The sequence below is a fragment of the Pogona vitticeps genome, chromosome 2 (genome assembly GCF_051106095.1).
Source record: "Pogona vitticeps strain Pit_001003342236 chromosome 2, PviZW2.1, whole genome shotgun sequence".
In the NCBI taxonomy this organism is placed as follows: domain Eukaryota; kingdom Metazoa; phylum Chordata; class Lepidosauria; order Squamata; family Agamidae; genus Pogona; species Pogona vitticeps.
Window position 1 is genome coordinate 113,949,462 of NC_135784.1, and position 20,097 is coordinate 113,969,558.

The window sequence follows — 20,097 nt, forward strand, 5'->3', positions numbered from 1 at the left end:
TACAATATAGTTGCGTACAGTTTTCCTCAGTGTCAGGCTATTCCCAGGTAACTTGTTTATGATTACGGCTTGAATTGCCACTGCATGTGTGGCAGAACTGCAACATGGTGTCTCTCTGTCCTTTCCATAGAAGTAAAAGGCTGGATTCTTACAATTTTTAACAAGTTTAAAATAAAAACAATCATAACATCACTGTTTCATTTTAATTTTATGTAAAGTTGGTTCGGCCCCCGAACACAGTTCAGATTTTTCATGTGCCACCCCCCATAGAAATTAATTGCCCATCTCTGGTTTAGGGTGATTATATGGTTGTGTAGTGTATTTCTTGAGCCATCAGCAAGAATTGGGCATTTCGAAGTGGCTATACAGTGGACCCTCGACTTACAGACGGCTCGACTTACAGACTGGTTATGGGATTAATCGGTTTTCAGTGCATTGTAGGTCAATGGAGAATCGACTTACAGACTTTTCGACTTGCAGCCACCATTCCAATACGGATTAATTCCTTAAGTAGAGGTTCCACTGTATTAGATAAAAAAAGAAAGAAACCACAGCCTTTGACATTCTTGTTACTGGCTGGATAGGTCAGTGGTTTACATATCTGTCTGCAGAGCCAGAGGTTGGGAGTTTGTTTCCCTACTATGCCTCAAGGGAGAAGAGCCAGCCTCTGTAGTCTTGGACAAGCTGCACTGTCTCAGGTTGCCCCCAGAAAAAGGGAACGGTAAACTACTTCTGAATACTGTACTTTGTAACAAGAACATTCTGAAAAGGGTCACAGTGTCATAATTGATGGTGCATGAGGGACAAGAAACTACAAATTATTCATAGTAGCAATTTAAAGATTAACTTTGTAACTCATTTTGTGTTGGAATTTCATGTCAGCCTCAGTCTATGTCCTTGATAGCGAGGCTGCATAAAGGGCAATCAAGCTTCAGTTCTTCACAAAGTCACAGAAACATATCTTTATGTAGGAACATTTTGATAGCTAAGGAGGTAAAAGGTTCCCCTTGACAATTTTTTGTCCAGTCGTGTTCGACTCTAGGGGGCGGTGCTCATCCCCGTTTCCAAGCCATAGAGCCAGCGTTTTGTCCGAAGACAATCTTCCGTGGTCACATGGCCAGTGCGACTTGGACACGGAACGCTGTTACCTTCCCACCAAGATGGTCCCTATTTATCTACTTGCATTTGCATGCTTTCTAACCGCTAGGTTGGCGGGAAGCTAAGGAGGTAGAGTGAATGAAAAAGAGCCCTGGCTAGTTGTGGGCAAGATGTTTTGCTGATTCAAATTCTAGTCCTGTATGTATTACCCAAGGTACAGGACTTTGCTATTACACCTTCATTTCACTCTTGAACTGCATTTACCCACATCTTTGAGTTATTAGTTGAAATGGGGATTAGGAAATTATTAGCTTTTGGGGACAAAGAGGTGGTGGTGTTACAAGTGAAACCGCTTATGTTTCAGATTAATCAAATGTAAGAGTGAATTCCCATACTGCAATTGTGGTGTATTACTTCTTCTCTTGCCCACCTAATTCAGGGCTAGATTGTGCCTGCAGTGGTTCATCATCCAGTCTGTAGAGATAAGGAAAGAAACTGCCCTTAATCTCCAGACATTGATTTTAAAAAAGAAAAGGGGAGGGCCGGAGTTTTGGGAGGCTGGGCTTCATAAGAAAGAGGCCTGTTTGGTGGCATTGTCCACTCTGCATCAGAGTTTGTTTCAGCTTGGACCCAGTAATGTATACCTCAACCAAAGCTAATTAACCCAACGTCCAGACGTCTTGACAATATCTTTCCACAGAAGAGCTTGGGTGGTGATGTGTTTCTCACCCATGCATTTGCTGTGGTCACTTCTGACTGAGATATAAAAGGTCGGGGTTCACTCACAGACATTTGGTTCTTCTTTTGTGCTGGTAAAAGAGCAGAGACTAAATCAGATTGCATTTGTTTTATTGAACTACCAGCTATGATGACACAGGTCAGATCTGCACAACCAAGGCATTTCTGTAGTCACAGTGGATCAGGAAATGTCAAGCATGTACCTCAAAAGGAATTTCTCATGTCACATGCTATTCTGCCTGTAGAGAGAGAGAGAGAGAGAAGAAAACTACTGGCAAATAATGCTTTCTTAAATAGGATGTTGGTTCCTTAAACATTGCCAAGAAGCCAAATTTTTTTTACACGTCATTGGACACAGGTTTCTGCTTTCAGCACCTTTGCCCCCCCCCCTTAATTACATGCAAATAATGGAAGGCCCAGCAGCAAATAACAATAAAAGTACTGTTATGCATGGATACAGCTCTTGCAGCGAGTAGGACTTTGTTCTGAGTAAACATGTTTGATCCTGTGTCCCTGACTATCAAATGTTTGCTTTTCTGTTTTAAAGAAATGCCACTTTTGAAAGCATTGAGGTTAAGATTTCAGAAGTTTCAAAGTATATTAGGGAAATTGTTAGGCATTATAGTAAAATTATAAATGTAGTGTTCTGCCAGCTGAGATCAGATTTCCAGAATGTCCTTCCATAATCAGTAGTTTGAATATACGAATATCAACATGAAGAATTGCACATACCTTTTGTTTCGTGCATTCTCCTTTGTGAAGTATGCCAATCTGTTTCCCGGTTGTGCTGTAATAGCAGAGTGATTTGTGTAAATGACTGTTAAAGGCCTGGGCTGCTATTTCTTATGAAAATGCGCCCTGCCTTATTGAATTATTATGAAGATACAGGAAATATTTGAACATTGTATTTTATATTATTTTTAAAAAATACTACTCTAGTGCTTAATCATGTCGTCTCCAAAGCAGTTAATTGCTTAAAACAAAATTACCACTTCATAAATAACAGAAATGGAAATTCCATAGTAAGGCACAGGAAAAGTAGCATAAAAGTGCAATCTAGCAAGAATCAACAAAGCAGAGAAAAACACAATGATATTTTTGGAATTCAGTAATACAAAGCATAGGCCAGGGACTTAGGGGAGGCTAAGCCTTTTCCAAAGAATACAGCACAATTAGCTGGAAGGAGATGACTATAAAGAGGAGAACAGCTGTTTTAGGAGAAAACTAGGGAAAAGTTCTTTACTAGCAGGAATTTCATTTCCTGTAACTAAGCAGATTAGGTTGTGGAGAATCTAAGAATTTCGTTCAGATGCCATTAGACTGCAACGTCCAACAACTCTCACCTGGCTAGGATGAACAGAACAATACCTAGAGGCCCAAAATTTGAGGGTTACAATTAGTCCAGCAACATCTACAGGTTTAACCAATTGTCCATCTGCTACAGATAAAAAATGTATTTGTTCTTGTTCTCTTCCTTGCTCTTTTTGAAGAGCTTTGGGCCAAGTCAGATTGAGGTTTGAGAGACTCCAAGGTAAAAGCCTGTTTAATGAACCATCTCCTCTGTAAGTGTGCCATACTGAGTTTACTGGGTGTCATGGAAATGCTCTTGAGTCTGAGCCAACTGTAGAGGGACAGGTCTGTGCTGGTGGCATTGGGAAAAATTAAAATGGTGGCTAAACCCAGATTGTCAGCACTACTAAATATGCTTGGTTACAAAGGTTGTTCTGGGTTTTTCGGGCTCTTTGGCCGTGTTCTGAAGGTTGTTCTTCCTGATGTTTCGCCAGTCTCTGTGGCCGGCATCTTCGGAGGACAGCAACCTCTGAAGATGCCGGCCACAGAGACTGGCGAAACATCAGGAAGAACAACCTTCAGAACACGGCCAAAGAGCCCGAAAAACCCACAACAACCATTAGATCCCGGCTGTGAAAGCCTTCGCGAATATTTTGGTTACAAAGTTTTTCTTTAAAGGTCTGACTCAGGGTAGTGGCAGACCCAGACCAAACAGTAGGTCCCTGGCTACTTTGGGGACACCAGGTAGTGATGCCAACACTGCCTCCGGGTAAAGGACAAAAACTTCTAATGTGTTATGTGCGATAGGTGGGATCACTAGTGCTCCCTGACAACAACCCTCTCTTTGCTGAGACAAGCAGCATACATCCATAAAGCAAGCACATGATTTCTAGCAGTGTCACTGTATTAAAATGGTCTCTTTGTGTTGAACATACCTGATTTTTGCACACAAGATGCAGACATGGGGATAAGTCTTATTATCTGTACCACACACAGGTATATATGCGTTCGGGCAGTCTCCGGGTGTTTTCTTTTGTGGCTGTGGGTACTGACTGCAGTCAACCTGTAAATGCATCCCAGACAGTGTAAATTAATTCAGCTTTGGCAGCTCTGATTTTGAGCAAATTTGGCCTTTTTCACTTGTCTTTCAGGATTAGCTTAGGGCCACAAGAATCTGTAAAGGGAGGGTTGCTCTGCTTTGCTTCTCCTTGAGGCCAGAAAGATTTTACAGTTTTGCAGGAACCAGAAAGGGGGGGGGGGAAATCTAACAATTTTTCCCAGACCACCCCTGTCTGGTCTTTATTGGCTTGCAAAGACTGTGTAAGAAATAAAGAATAGGAGACCAAGCCATAGTTTAGTTTAGGGCTGTACTGCCAACTCATCCCAGCCCACTTGCATACATTTGTCCTCTGGCCATCCCCTGCAGTCCTGTTGCTAACAAAGCAGCTTCGGGTCACTGGAGCAACAGAAACAAACAACAGGACAGTTGCACTAACTACAAGTAAGAAGGGATTTTCCCAGTGATTATTGGCCAAACTTCCAAATGCTGGTTGTTATTCTCTCCAGAGACCTCATCTTTCATGAGCAATATCAAGAGGCACAGCCTGTGCTGTTATCTACACCTGATGTGTGGTGGGCAGTCCTCAATGATATCTCCTTTGGAATCCTAAGAATGCTGGCTTTCTATCAGCCATTGTGCATCATTTGGGTAACATCCACTGCACAGCAAGCAGAGCGCAACATTTGCGCTATTCTACCTTCACGTTACTGATAAGCACAATTTAGTGATCCTCTGTAGTTTATCTTCTTGATTCCAGGTAAGATATTTCCACTCTAATAATTCCTGTTATATTCCAAGATGCTTCCTTTAGCACAGCATGGAAAATGTATTTATTTATTTTATTTATTTAATTTATACCCTGCTCAGACCAAAGTCTACTCTGGGTGGCTAACAGCAATCCAAATCATAAAAGTATAAAATAAAACCATTGCAAAATAAAACAACAGAAGAGAGGTGCTGTGAGGACAGCTAGAGATTGGGGCATGACAACTTGTGTCTTTTCGTGTCCAAAGGCCATGGAGCCACTAGAATCAACACTGTACAGATTATTTCCATATAAGATTTGTCAGGAAACTGAGTTATGGCATAGGCCTAGTTCTCAGTGAAGTGGGTAGTACCAATTTCACTTACAGATGCAATGCTCCCATGAATATTCCTTTACATCCACCAAAGTCTAGTGCATAGGAAAGAAAGGCACCCTTCTCTCCCCACCCTCTGCCACCGTCCAAAGTAGCATTGACCAGGTTCATGAACCTGTCACAGCTTTACCTGTGGATTCCAAATCAATACTCTATTTTAGAAAGCTGCATAGAATCTGGAAGGCAATCTAGAGATCTTTTAAAGGAATAAAATGGATGTGTTTTCAAAAATACATGAAACATGCTAAGCACGAGTGAAGGTTTTCAACGCATTTATCTGAGCACAATTTTTCAGATATTATCCTTTCATAGGAATTCTACTTCTCTTTCAGATTAGGTGGGAAGGATACTTACACATTCTCCTTTATGTGCCAGATCTATCTTGGCTCCTTCTCTGGAAAGAGAGGTTGGAGTTAGTGAATTAAGAAAGGATGATCTGCCTGGAAGGCCACAAGTTGCCCAATTCCTACCACCCCCCTGCCTTTGGCCATCCTGGCAAATGCTGCAGAGAGCGGCAGTGAAACAACAATTGGAAGGCCATAGATGATCCCCTCTCCCACATTAGTTGAAATCTTGACTCCTCAGATGCTACCTTAAATAAATAATTCAGAATAGCATGTTTCCAATTCTGCATTATTGCAACTGTTTTGAGCAATGTGGGATGAGCAATGTGGAGGGGGCTGAGGCCTGTGCCTCCCCACCCTTGACCCCTGGGTGGTCTTAAAACATTCCTGCATTCTCTCTCTCTCTTCCCCTAATATCTGCCTTTTTTTCACTCAGAAAGCCCCTTATTGTCCACTAGGAACCATGGTGTGTGTGTGCAATTGTTCCATGGTTTGGGAGCTTCTTGGCTGTTTTAGCCCAGGAAGATCCCCTTTTAAGACCACAGATCACCTGTACTTAAATCAACCTTAAATCAGCTCAGGATGTTACAATGAAAGTGGCCCTCTCAGCCCCTAAAGGGCATGAAGGGCATTTTTTAATTTTTGTTTTTAATTAGGGGTTGATGACATAGGGATTTGAGAGGCTTAGGCACCTGAGGGGGCTGTATGTTGCCCACTTCTTTTCAACTGCCAGGGGGGAAAAACTGAAAAGAAAACATAAAATAGATTCCCCCAAACCTATCAATTTGCAGGGATGGGGACTTGTGAGTCACTGTCATGTGTGACTTACGTTGCTTTGGCAACTTGACTCGGATTCGACTGGAGGGGTTTGGGGGGCACTCATGACTTGTGACTCGGGCCGATTTGTCTGAGTCACATCGAGTCTCTATGGACCTCCCTATCTGCTGCCCACCACCACCACTGGCTGCCACAATCAGCCTACCTGCTGCTGCCGCTGCCTCCCACTGCTGCCAACTTCAGATGCAGCAGGCCCCACGTCCCTTCCAGGACCCAGCCTGCTGCCTGCACCCATGTCTGCGCCAGCCAGCTAGTAAGTCTACTTTCCTTCCCAGAGCTGGCCCCTGCCTCTACGCATGTGCCGGCCCATCAGCTGACTGATGCAGGTATGGGTGGAAGCAGGAGGCCGGCTCCTGGAAAGGAAGCCAGGCCTGCTGACTCCGTAGATGGCAGCGACATTGGATGGCGGCGGCAGCTGGTAGGTTGATGGTCGTGGCAGATAGGCTGATGGCAGCAGCAGTGATGGGCCTCAGCGGCAGGCAGGAAGCCTGCCGTCTCTGCACATGTGCTGGCCTATCAGCTGGCCAGCACCTGTGCAGCCTGAGGCTTTGGGTCCAAGTCCCGAGTCCCAAGCTTCAGAGGGGCCGGGCAAACGACCTGAGGCTTGGGACTCAGGCCCGAAGACTCAAACACACACTCGCCAAAATTCCTGTTAACTCGCAACATTTGGGAGCTCACTACTTGGAAGAACCCTCCAACAGCATCACAAACTGGAATTCCCTAAGTGTTGGTTATATGTACTGTAAGCACTTTACTTTCCTCCTGTAGTTAGTTTATTTTGAGATTATGGTATAAATGCAATCTTCATGGGCAAGTCTGATTTGTCAAACATGTAGGTTTCTCTTCAACAGACCTCTCAAATACTAATATGATTTCAGTTCTAATGGCAGGTTATTTGTAATGTATAGTTTGCTCCTCAGTAATGAACCATGGAGCCCAGTGAAGGCTCACATTTTATGTTTATATAAAAATCATATTGTTATTTTTGGGAAGACATAACTGCCCTGTTCCCTATGTCGAACAAACAAACCTCTGTCACTTAACATTTAATCCAGTTTAAATCAGTGTCATAGATTATAAATGTATATGTATATTTTCCTTGCTCACTCCAGGAAAGACATTAATAAGATTGTATTGCTATAAAGGAAATACTCACAGAATTTTTGCACACAGGAAACATTCGTTGCCATAGGTAACGCCATCCGTTCCACAAAGTGGGAAATAGTACTTAGGGCAAACTATTGGGTGTTTTTTAATTTGGTATTCTGAACAGTCAATCTATAAAACAAAAGAGATAAAAATTAGTTTGAAATGTGTCACAAACAGGCTTGGCCTAAAACATTTTCCTGCTTGAGGTGGAGTGATCAATGCTGCCTCTACTCTGCCCCTGGTCAAAGTATATAATGCATAAACTCTGCCAATATTTTTGGCACATGAGGCAGATCTTTTAATTTCTGGTAAAATATATTTTTACACCACAGTTGAAGTACAGTTATTTTTTTAAAAAAAATATCAGACACCTGCAGCTAGTTATTTTATAAAATTCTTATTATTTTTATTATTCAAAAATACTAGGCACAGTCAATCAAAATTATAAAATCATAGACTAGTATTACAAAAGATTCAAGTTTTAACCAAAAACTTAAGTCTCTGTTAAATATAGACGTAGTATATATGCTATTCCCAATATTGTCATTTTTTTGCAGCTCTGATGGTGTTATTTCTGAAATCTGCAACTGCTTATAGTACTGTGTGAGGTTTTTTTATATTGTTCCCAAATCCCCAATGACTATAGGGACCATTAAAGTATGATTCATCTACAAATGAGATGTTTCGATTGCCAAGTCTCTGTACTTTGTTAGTTTTTCCAATTCTTTATTTTCCTCTCTGGCATTCCCTGGAATTGCAATGTCAGTTTCTTCATTATATTATTACTATGTCTGGTGTGTTATGTTCAAGGTGTCTTTTAGTTTGATCCAGAAATCTCACAAGATCTTAACTTTGTTATTTCCTGACACCTTCTCTACCTGATGTTCTCATGGCTTTCTGGAGGCTGGCAAGTTATAAATTTTACATAATTACCAGTGCACTAATTTTGCCACTCAATCTGGAACTGCCCACATGTTTATGACTTTGATTGTATTTCCACTATTTAATTTTGATTTAAAGATTTTCTACAGTCTTTTGATATATTCCCTTTCTGTCAGTTCCTTAACTTTTGTGTGCAGGATGTTATCTGCTTGTAGTATTGCAAGGTATTTATAATTTTCATCACTTGACAGTGGTTTTATAATATTGCCATTTTTAAAGTCTATTCCATCTAGTATTTGGATCTTCCCACAATGTATAGACAAAACTGCTTTGTCAATTCCAAATTTCATTTGAATATCTTCACTAAATATTTGCACTGTGCTTAGCAGTGATTCTGTCTCTGTGGAACTTTTTGCATACTGTATAGTTTTAGGTCATCCATGCATAAGAGATTATTGATTTTATCTGCTTGTTCTGAAATATGGCAGCCCAAATTATTGACATGGGGATTAGTGAGATTTTAAACAGTAGTGGTGACAAAGAATCCCCTTGAAATATTCCTCTTTTGATGCTACCTTCCCTAATTTCTTCACCATGTGTCATTAAAACAGTTTTCCATTTTCCCATGTTTTTCTTGAGGAACTTCTGAATATTTTTACTACTCCCCAAAATTTTAGGCAGGTGTTCATCCAGCTGTGTGGCAATGAGACAAATGCCTTTTTATAGTCTATCCAGGTGATGTTACGATTTGTTTTGTTTCTTTTTTCATTCTCTAGTATTATTTCATCAATAAGAAGCAGATCTTTCCTGCCTCTTGACTTTTAAAAGTTCCCTTTCTGTTCAGTTGGGTATAGGAAGCTTTCAATTAAATAAGTACATATTGATTTTGTAAGTACTCCTGAAGAGCTTGGACATTGTTAAAAGGCATGTAATTGGTCAATAATTACTGGGTTCATTGCCCTTTTAATGATCTTTTATTATCAGAAATGTGTGACCTATTGTCATCCAATCTCCAGTTGTAGAATTTTGAAGTAAGTGATTAAATTGCACTGCTAAACATTGTTGAAGATTTGCTAAATGCTTTAGCCAAAATCCGTGCAGATCATCTAGACCGAGTGCACTCCAGTTTTTCACATCCTTTATTTGCCTCTTAATCATTTCAGTTGCTATTACAATATCATCCACATATTTTCCTTGAGTTTCTTTACAAATATTTTAAATCCATGAGGTGTTTTTGTTATGGCTGGTTGGGCTTTCCCACATTTCTTTCCAAAATTTCAGAGCATCATCTTTACATGGGCCTAATTTCTTTTGCTCTGCATTTTCTCCTAGTGATGTATAGAACAATTGTTGGTTATTTTGAAATTGCGTGTTTTCTCTATATTGTCCCAAGCATCCATCATATCTTTCGATTTTCTTTGCTGTAGCTGTTACATGCTGTTTTAATTCTTCCATAGTTTCAACAATTGTTTTCCTTTCTAGGTCATATATTTTGCATAGTCTGGCTTTTACTTTTTCATTTTTAAGTTTTGAATCTTTCAAGTGCTTTAAGTTGCTAATGTCTGCATGTAATTTGTTTATTTTTCTTTCCAGCCAATTTTTCATTTTGGAATGCCAGTTTTCTGTTTTTCTTTTTCTTTTTCTCTTCAGCTTCTAACCAATTCCATAGTTATTATAGTAGCTGTGCCATACATGAGCTGGTTTGTTTCCTTTAGCATGTTGGTTGGGATGGTTCTGATGACTACATTTGCATCATTCGGTAGTTTACTTTGTAATTGGTGCAATGTGGGGACCCTTTGTCTTTCTGTGTTCTGGCTAATATAGGTTACTATTTTTTCCCTTTGGCTGTTCTGTCAACTCATAATTTCTGGGTTGTTCCATGAATTGTTCCTCTTCTGATACATTTTCTTCCACTATTGTGTCTCCCTCTACCCTGCATTTGTCTTCCATACTATGGTCATTGTTTTGTGTTGATTTTTCTTTTGCCACCTTTTCTAGTTCTTGTAATTCCAGTTCTGAAAACACATTACTCTGGATCGTAAACCTTTCTGTGGTCCATTAATCATTGTTCAGTTATGTCCCTACTTGGGTGTTTCCTTTTCCAAATGTACATCATTCTTTTTTTAAAAACAACAGGCTTTTGGGTTTGCTTCATAATAACATTTCATAATTTCTCCATTTTCGGTGGGAGTCCATGTTTTGTGTTGATGTTGTTCCATTAGCTTTGCCAGAGTCTGCCCTAGTTCCTTGACAGGGTCTGCTGAGCCATGTAGCCCATTTATCACCAGATGCCCAGAGGCTATAGCATCTGATGTGGTCCTTGTTGACCTGGATGACAACTGATCCGGTATGGATTTCTCTTTATTTCCTTTCATCATAATTGATGGATGGTGAACACAGTTAGCCTGGCTTCTTGGCCCTAGTATGATTTTGCAGGATGCTTGTAATATAAGCCCTACCCCAAAAATAAGCCTCAGTCAAGTAAAACCCCACCCTCCACCACTGTGCAACAACCAGAAGAAGATGACTTGACTGTATTTGAATAAATGTAGATTGTTGTACATAAAAAAATAAAACATCACCTGAAAATAAACCTTAATGCATTTTTGGAGCAAAAATTAATAGAAGACCCTGTCTTATTTTCGGGGAAACAGGGTATATTTTTTGTTTCAAATAAAGAGGGACCCCAATCTCCTCCAGGTTGTTTTAATTTCTGATAAGTGGGCACAAAATGTGATTATTATTATTATTTTTTTATAAAGCAAACATGTGGACTCACCTTCTTTCCTGAAGCTCCAGTACCTGCAAAATAATTTGGGGGAAAACATTAAACCACAATGGAGTGCAGTTTGGGAGATATTGATTTTGTGCCTTTCTCTTATTTGCAAGATTTCAGGAACCAGAGGGCAAGGGCCTCAGAACCTCTCTGCCATTTAGAGAAAAAAAACCCTTTCTCTCCCCCCCCCTTTCCATGCCCACCTACACTCAACCATTCATGTCCGTCCACACTCAACCATATTCAGAGAAGGAGGAGTCATGGATCCATGCTACATACCTCAATCTTCCTTAACATACTCTCACCATCTTCACAGCAGGAATACCAGATTAGTGACCATAGTAGAGTTTGGGATTGTTCCTCCTAAGAAATAGAACTCAGTGGCCAGAATCCTATTTGTCTAAGTTTGCATAACTTGTGAATGAAAATGACTTTCTTTCCTTCTTTGTGTCAGAAGCACCACAGTATAATAAATAATATTTGTGTGCAGTGACAGGCAACATTAAGAACATTTGGGGAAGGTAACATCAAATCTTCCATGGTGCACCATGAGGAGCACAGAGTTCACCAACACAGGTGTGACATTACCTCAAATTTGCACTCACAAAGAACTGTATAGGTGCAGATGTCCCATTTTCTTTTACTTGTCTGTAGCTTATGAAGTAAATCTCAGTAACTCAATTAATGCCATCTAGATAACTTATACAGTATTATCAATCGAGGATGGCTTCATGCAGCCAGTAATGATTCTACAGCTTTCACTAAGTGCTATATCTTCCTGTTTTGCATGTGCTGAACAATACCACACCAGGCTGGCACTATGAAGTAGCATAAGGCTAAAGCTGTACTTTTTAGTGCTTACAGTTTTATGCCCAAGATATTCCCGATAGCTTTCAAAGAATATCTTTGTGCAGCAATGCTTCTTATAGGTATTCATATGATCCAAAGTAACACCTAGGTATTTGGGGCCAAATTAACTATCTAGTTGGATGCCCTTCCAGGTAACCTGAGGTTTCTGAGGTGCCTCCTCATTTCTCAGATGACAGGTATGTGCTTAAGTCTTAGCAGGGTCGAGTTTCGTTGTTCCACATTGTTCTAGTGCACCTGGTAGGAGATGTTTCTCTGAAAACTGTCCCACCAAGAAGCAAATAGATAACGGATAAGGTGCCAAGGTGCATCCAGGTTATTTGGTCAGGCCCATAAACAGGTTTGTGACCAAGACATGTCCTGGATAGAGACTAGGGTATTTGTATATGAATACAAATATTTGTATACAAATACGAATATCTCAGCACAGGTGCCGTTAACGAGGGTCCAGCCCCATGGGGCTGGATGGTGCACTCACTGATCTGCTGTGGATGCGGACGGCACAATTCTACCAATGGCACTGCAGTGCACGATCTACTCGCCACTCTTTGACCTTGCAGCCAGGCTTGTCCTCTCACTTCCTGCCAGGAATGGCGAGCAGATTGCGCACAGCGGGGCCATTCATAGAATTGTGCTGTCTGCGGCGGATCAGTGAGTGGACTCTCCGGCCCCATGGTGCTGGACCCTCGTTAATGCCACCTGTGTGGGGTTATTCATACTGTATACGAATATGAATATCATCATCTCTAGTTCTGGAAATTCAACAGTTAGCTGCAATTACAACTGCAGAAAGTTATGTAAACATTAAACAAATACCTATATTATTCTAGCCAATATGTTAACATCTTCGTAACATATTGGCTTGTTAAGAAAGAACATTCATAGCAAGCATGCTATGCTGCAAATTTTGAAGGGATCATTTAAGCTACAAGGCTCTTTTGGAAGTATTTTAATGGTGTGAGAAGATAATATCTTTACCATATGCCAGAGTGAGTAAATAAAGCTGCTGTTTACAACAAAATGAATTACAATCCTAACTATAAAATGAAGCAAACACCAGTTGTTGCTTTCTTCCCCCCAAAAAAAGATAGCAAATTCTCATTCTGCTTTCAAGAGAAGAGAAAAAGAAATCTATAAAGTAGCCATGCAGGGTCAGCATTTCTGTAGTTCAGTAAATAAGTTTTTCCAAAGTCTGAGTGAAAGCCTTAAATATAGAGGCTTAAAGATGGCATTTGAAATGGGAAGGAGACTTACCTAAAAAGAAACAAGAGATTGCAAGGGGAAGGATCACTGAGATGATTGTCATTTTCATACTTAATGAAGTCAGCCCTCTGTTCTCTCTAATTCTAGGTAGCCCTCTCCTACAGTTTAGACACAGTACTGTGCTCGTATTTATAGTAAGGTATCTCTGAAAGCAATCTCATTCTTCACCTTTTATCACAATGATCTTGGGCAGTGAAGGAATGCTACCTTTCTTCCTGTGACATATGTTAATCTAGAAAAGGTGTATTTGGCTTAGTGAGAGATGGGGAAGAATTCCTGTTGTTCCAAAGCTAGATCCAGCCCAAGTCTTCGATGGCAGGAAGATGTGTTCCCTTCCATAGGAAGCTTTTGATGCTGCAGTCTTTTCTCATTGAATAAACGGCAGAAGAAGCCATTCTTGCCATTATCCCCTCCCTCTGAAGTCCCCAGTGTCATTTCCAAATCTGTTTTGGAAGGTTGGGGACAGGCATGAAAACAGTGGGGGCAGTGACACTGAGACAGGAGCAAAAGGAGGGAATCAGAGAATATTGCCTTTACATAGTTCAGATATCCAAGATGGCATTCAAATTGGTTAGCATTCTTGCTGGCAGAATAAAAAACTCTGGCTCCAACCTATGATTTTCACCAGAGATGAAGAATATTTTGCAGCCAGATTCCAGCGTGGGAAAGGCTATTGGGGGCTGTATTTCACCAACTGGATACAGCTAAGGTATGTCAGGGACATAGTAGTCACTCCAAGAGCAGAGCATTTAGTGCCAAATGTGTTTCTTGCCAATTTGGCTTCTTCTCACAAAATATACAAACTGTAGCTCAGTTTTAGGCGTGGGCGTGGTATTTGCTCCAGTGCAATGACTACACAGCTTCCAGCTTGGAAAGAACAGCTCAGTTTCATACAGTCTTCAACAGCAGATTTTATGTTTATTTGAAACTTTACTCTTTTGTCTCCAGCCGCCTAGAGTGGTCGAAATGACTAGATAGGCGGGGTATAAATAAAATAAATAAATAAAATAATGAATAAATAATTACAGGGACAACAGCAGAAGAGGCCTGGGTTCTGGCTGGGGAACCCTTGTGGGCTACGCAGTGGTTTGGTCTTAGAATTAAGATTCTGTAACTGGTCTGACAAAAGCAGATATATGTGCTCCACCCTCCCCAAAGCAATGTCTCCTATCCCATGCAGATGCTACACACAAGGACAGAGACCTACCAAGACATCTGGAATGGGATACATACAGTATGGGAGAAAGGGTAACCTCTGAAGATTGGGCAGGATGGTGTCATTGTGTGACACGGTGCCAGCAAAAGAAGAGAAATAAAGTGAGGACAGAGAGGGAGATTGTAGTCACAGGAAGCAAAGTATAATGAGAGAGACAGACAGAGAGCCAGTGTTCCCTCCATTTTGTTTTTTTAAAGCAGCCATTTTGTGCAGATATCTGTAATGACATCTTTTCAAAAGAGCAAATATGTCCACAAATCCAAAAAGCCTAGTGACACTGGCACATGTAATGTATTCAGTGTCAGAAGATGATACATTGAACATGTACCGTATGCACTTTGCACCTGTATCAGGTATACTCTCTTTCTCTTGGAAAGTCCCTCCACAGGAAAAAGCTGAGACGATTTCACTTTGACAGGTTCCTTTTACCCAAGGGAAGCAGCCTTCGGTGGTGCAGAACCCATAATTTATCTCGGGGATTGATTAGCCCATCAAAAATATATTTTAAAAATATAAAACTAAGACCATGAAAGCAGTACTGGTCACAGGTCTACTGTTGGATTTGAAAAAAATATATTCTGAGTGTAGAACTCTGCAGGGGAGTTCTGCAATGTATTTAAAAGCTGTATTTCTGCTTTTGGAGATTTATTGGATTATAATTTGACCTTTTTTTTTCCTGCTGGGGACCAGTTACTCTGGATTTTTCCTTTTGCAATAGCAGAATCTGCAGCATAGGAATCTAAACTATAAGGAAGAATTCTCCCCTTCTGTCTTTCAGATGGCCACACGAGGAAATCTGTGATGTAGGAGGCCACACCTGAAATAATTCTTCACATTGATTGTGAAATTAAGGAGAAATATGTACATGGCTATGTCCCACTTTAAAAGAGACAGTCCTCTAAGGCAGTGGTCTTGGACTACAACTCCCAGAAGCCTTCACCACCACCTCTGGTGGCCAGGATTTCTGGGCGTTGAAGTCCAAGACCATCTGGAGGCCCAAGGTTGGGGACCACTGCTCTAAGGCATCTTGTCTTGTAGGAGTGTGTAATCCAGGTCCATAAGAGCTGGATTTTCTAAAACGTTTTGTCACCATTTAGCACCTGGACTGCACAATGATCAGATTCATCAGCTGCCTGGTGTTCACTGTCCTCTCCACATCAGTGAGAGGTCCTATATTTTTATTTTAAGTGTTCTATAACAAATAATTCTAATTCTGCATATGCAATTTTTCCAACTCTCTATCATCTTTTTGTCATCTTTTTTGTTGTTGTTACATTCCCTCTTTTTTTAACTAAGGGGGAAATTGACTCATATTGTTCTAGTCCAAAACATGGTGACCAGATCACAGAGAAGAGTTGGTGAGAGACAGCTACAGTGGCGTTCAGTTATTATCTGTGCTGGTTCTAACAATAAATGCCATAGATAGTTTCCAGTTGGTTTACCTGAAGGAACGCCTTGCCCCAGATCTACAACATGTGTTTGGGTTTGGGATTATCCAGGGAGAGGCCCTAATCCAGGTTACCTATGATCTGCTATGGAATGGATGGAGCAGGGTACTTCCATAAATTCAGCAGAACATCTCATGACATATGATACAGATTAGGTAAAAAGTTGATGACACTGCCAATAATAAATGATTGTAAAGCAGGGATCCACAACCCCTGGTCCGTGACCGGTTGCCAGTCCATGGGCTTCACAGGACCAGGCCACGGAGACAGATCTCCCACCCACCCCGCATGCATGCATGGTGGGCTCACGCACATGTGTGGATGGGCATGGTGCATTTGCAGATGGGCATGGTGAGTGCACGGGTGGGCATAGCACACCTGTGTGCATGCGTCTGTGCATGCCCCACTCACCCGCTAGCTAGCCATGCCCATCCACAAACATACCATGCCTACCCGTGAACATGCCATGCCCACCCACAAGCTAGGGGGTGCCTCTGCCGTCCACAGACCCCTCCCCCCAACCAGTCTGCGGTTCCGAAAAGGTTGGGGACCACTGTTGTAAAGGGCAGCTCTGTAATGAACAAGACATTTTGCTGCCCAAGGTGGAAAATTATATGTCGTTCTTCATACACCCGGGTTAAAGTACATAATACTTAAGGTAATCCAAGTTATTTTGGTACACAAGGCTTTTACTTTTCCTGTCAATAATAATACAATAATAATACAATAATAATTTCAAAATAACTAATAATTTGCTTAGTTGTAAATTATAAATTGCAAGTTATAAACAATATTAAAACATTTTAAAAGGTCAAATGATGCACCTAGAAATCTCCGAAAGCAGCAATACACCCATTCCCCCTGTTGGTAAGCCTGGCCCCACTAATGACCTGCCTTGTTGACACTGAGACATCATTATATTACTGATAATGAATCTAAGAAGAATGAATTTAAAATGCTGTAATCTTCAGATCTAATGACCATGCTTTGGTGTCTTTTTCTGAAGATTAACAGAAATTCAAATCTGGCAGTATTTATCCTGTGTACATGTCCTTTTGGTGAGGCAGATGGAGCATCATGACGCAGTGGTGAAACTGCAATATTGCAGCCAAGACTCTGCTTATGACCTGAGTTGGATCTCAGTGGGCTCAGGTAGACAGTTCAAGGTTGGCTCAGCCTTCCATTCTTCCAAGGTTGATAAACTGAGTACTCAGCTCATGGGGGGAGGGGTTTATATGTAGTCTGCATAATTACATTGTAAACTACCTAAAGTGCTCTAAGAACTATGAGGTGGTATAAAAGCAGAACATTTTGCTTTGCTTTATGCTGTCTATCATATTTTAATGCCACCAGATGGCTAATCTAAGTAGGATTTACATCTTTGAAATAATCCATAGGCCCATTTTGCACAACCAGCTTCTCAGATAATATCTGGAAGCTGTGTGAACATCTAGAGCTCTGTATGAATATTGCATCCCCGTGTATATAGGCACACACTGGTCCCAGAGATGGGAAGGCATACCATGTGGGTGGAGAAGTAAGCTACATTCTTGAGTCTTGTTCAGTTGCTGCTTACTTGGTTATTTCCAATACATTTAAAGGGGAGAGTGTAGCTCCTCCTGTTTCTGTTGTTGCTGTCTATGTGTCAAAAAGTAATATGTCTGCAGAGGAGAGGTTCTTACTTCATTGTCAACTCTCCTTGTAAGCAACAAGTCCCACATGGCAGAGTTCTTTCTTATGTGGAGAACCTGCATATAAGCTGGAATCTCCTCTGTAGTCCCATTGCTTCTCATGTGGAGAAACCAATAGGACATAATAACTGAGGCTTTGCCTTTCTAGATGCAAGAGATGAAGAAAAATAATGTTGCTGTTTTTTTTTTCCTTTCAGATCTGCTTCACGTATGGGCCCACACTTTACCCATGAGCGACCTGGATGGGGCCACATATCACAATTTAAAGATCTTTATTGTAGATGTATCTCCCATTGTAACATTTTGTTCAGTAATTCTGGGTTGTAAAATCCATGCTGTGAAGTAAAACATCAGCTCCCAACTTCCACTAGCAGTATTAGCGGACCCAAAATGCATACTTAAGAGATCATCTTCTCAGTAAGTTCTAGAAGTAGTACAACTTGCTCCTTTGAAAGTTTGCCAAGAAATCTAGAAATCGGTTAAATGTTGTGCCTTTTATTTTTAAAGACATCTGACCTTTTTTCTCCAATTTAAGATTTCATCAAATTTGTTTATCCCCTCCTCCGCAACACACACTCATTTCTGGACAAGCTGTTCACAGCTTTTTTAGTAGTTATTGTGAGGATGACTTTTAGGAAGTGGTCGATATTGTAGTGTGATAGTGTAAGTGATGATGGAATCTGATAATCTACAGTGAAGGGTATAATATTATTTCTTTCCAACCCACTTTCTTCCCTGATATATCCCCTGCTGCTTCTGCTTCATTTTGTATTTTTTTCAATTCTGTATAAAGGTAAAGGTAAAGGTTCCCCTTGACAATTTTTGTCCAGTCGTGTTCGACTCTAGGGGGCGGTGCTTATCCCCGTTTCCAAGACACAGAGCCAGCGTTTTGTCCAAAGACAATCTTCCGTGCTCACATGGCCAGTGCGACTTAGACACGGAACGCTGTTACCTTCCCACCGAGGTGGTCCCTATTTATCTACTCGCATTTGCATGCTTTCGAACCGCTAGGTTGGCGGGAGCTGGGACAAGCGATGGGCGCTCACTCCTTCGCGTGGATTCGATCTTATGACTGCTTGGTCTTCTGACCCTGCAGCACACAAAGGCTTCTGCAGTTTAGCCCGCAGCGCCACCACATCCCAAAATCACCTCTAACATTTAATTTCCACTGAAGTGGCATTGGATTGTTAAGCAGAGAAATTGTGCCTTTTACTTAACATCCTTAATTCTCTTAAACTGAATGGGTTTTTAAAATGAATGCTCTAAGTAGAACCTGAAATGGAAATAGATCTTTTGCCCCATAAGCTCATTAAATTGTGCTGAACAAATTGCTCTGCTCTGCTCTCTCTTCCTCCCCCCTCAAGCATAAAGCTACATTTTGAAGCTCTGATTAGCCCTTTAATTTTTTTTTTGTCTCCGTGCAGACCGTCCCTTTTACTTGTTAACACAGATTGCCTCAATCAAAATGTACCCAAACACAGCAACAACAAAATACCTGGGAGGTTTTCAAGCCACTTCCTGCTTCTGTTCTTTTTTAAAATGGGGAAGAATTTATACATAGATAAGAGTTTAAAAAGCCCTAATAAAATGATTCTTTCTCAAACCACCACTTGTAAGATTTGTGCTAGCAGAAAAAAGCAAATTATTTAGTTCAATTAAATTTATTCTATCAGCAAAACAAGGAAGACTATTCTTTACAGAAGAGACAGTAAAGTGTATAATATGGAGAAATGTGGGGAAAAATCTTCTGTTTAAGAATAATGTCCCTTGCTTTGCAACATTTTCATCACTGCCCACTCCTGGAAGAGTGGAAAGAAAAATAAATGTCAACCTTATCGCAATAAGGAGCGCTGCATGAAAAACTAAATGAAGAAAGAAATGTGGAAGTTATGAAACATACTGTACCTTAAAACTGAAAGGAAAATCTTAGTGTCATGTGGTTTAGCCAGTATTCAGGACAATACACCTAGTCAGATCTCTAAATCCTTGTGCTATGTGGATTGGACTAAGAATATCACCAAAGGGGCAATGCTTGAAAGTCGCTGAGGACATATGGGGTTGAAGGAATTGATTGTTCTTGCATTTAAGTGAGAAGTTGCATTTGCTTTCCTCTCTTCCTTACTTGCTGGTGACAGTGCTAACATTGCTAACCGTCTTAGGCAGCAACTCCTTCAAGAATTAGAGTCACAATGGGTTGTAAGCAGGACAAGGTTGATCAGGCCTGGATGGACAAGATTAGTTCCTCACATATGAGTAACCTGGCGCTTGTGATGTGCCACTGTGAAATGCTACCCAGAAA

The 20,097-nt window shown here is 40.8% G+C and overlaps 1 protein-coding gene across 1 annotated transcript; it reads right to left on the reverse strand.

Moving 5' to 3' along the window:
- Positions 1 to 1,018: 1,018 nt before the first annotated feature.
- On the reverse strand, positions 1,019 to 16,357 carry LOC110072306 (serine protease inhibitor Kazal-type 6-like). The gene is made up of 7 exons (XM_072990256.2): positions 13,435 to 16,357; positions 11,317 to 11,339; positions 7,663 to 7,784; positions 5,680 to 5,719; positions 4,062 to 4,189; positions 2,569 to 2,623; positions 1,019 to 2,075 (listed from the first exon to the last, which is right to left on the reverse strand). Exons 1-7 carry the CDS (start codon positions 13,490 to 13,492, stop codon positions 2,067 to 2,069), a joined length of 435 nt encoding a protein of 144 aa, XP_072846357.2. The 5' UTR covers positions 13,493 to 16,357; the 3' UTR covers positions 1,019 to 2,066.
- Positions 16,358 to 20,097: the final 3,740 nt, after the last annotated feature.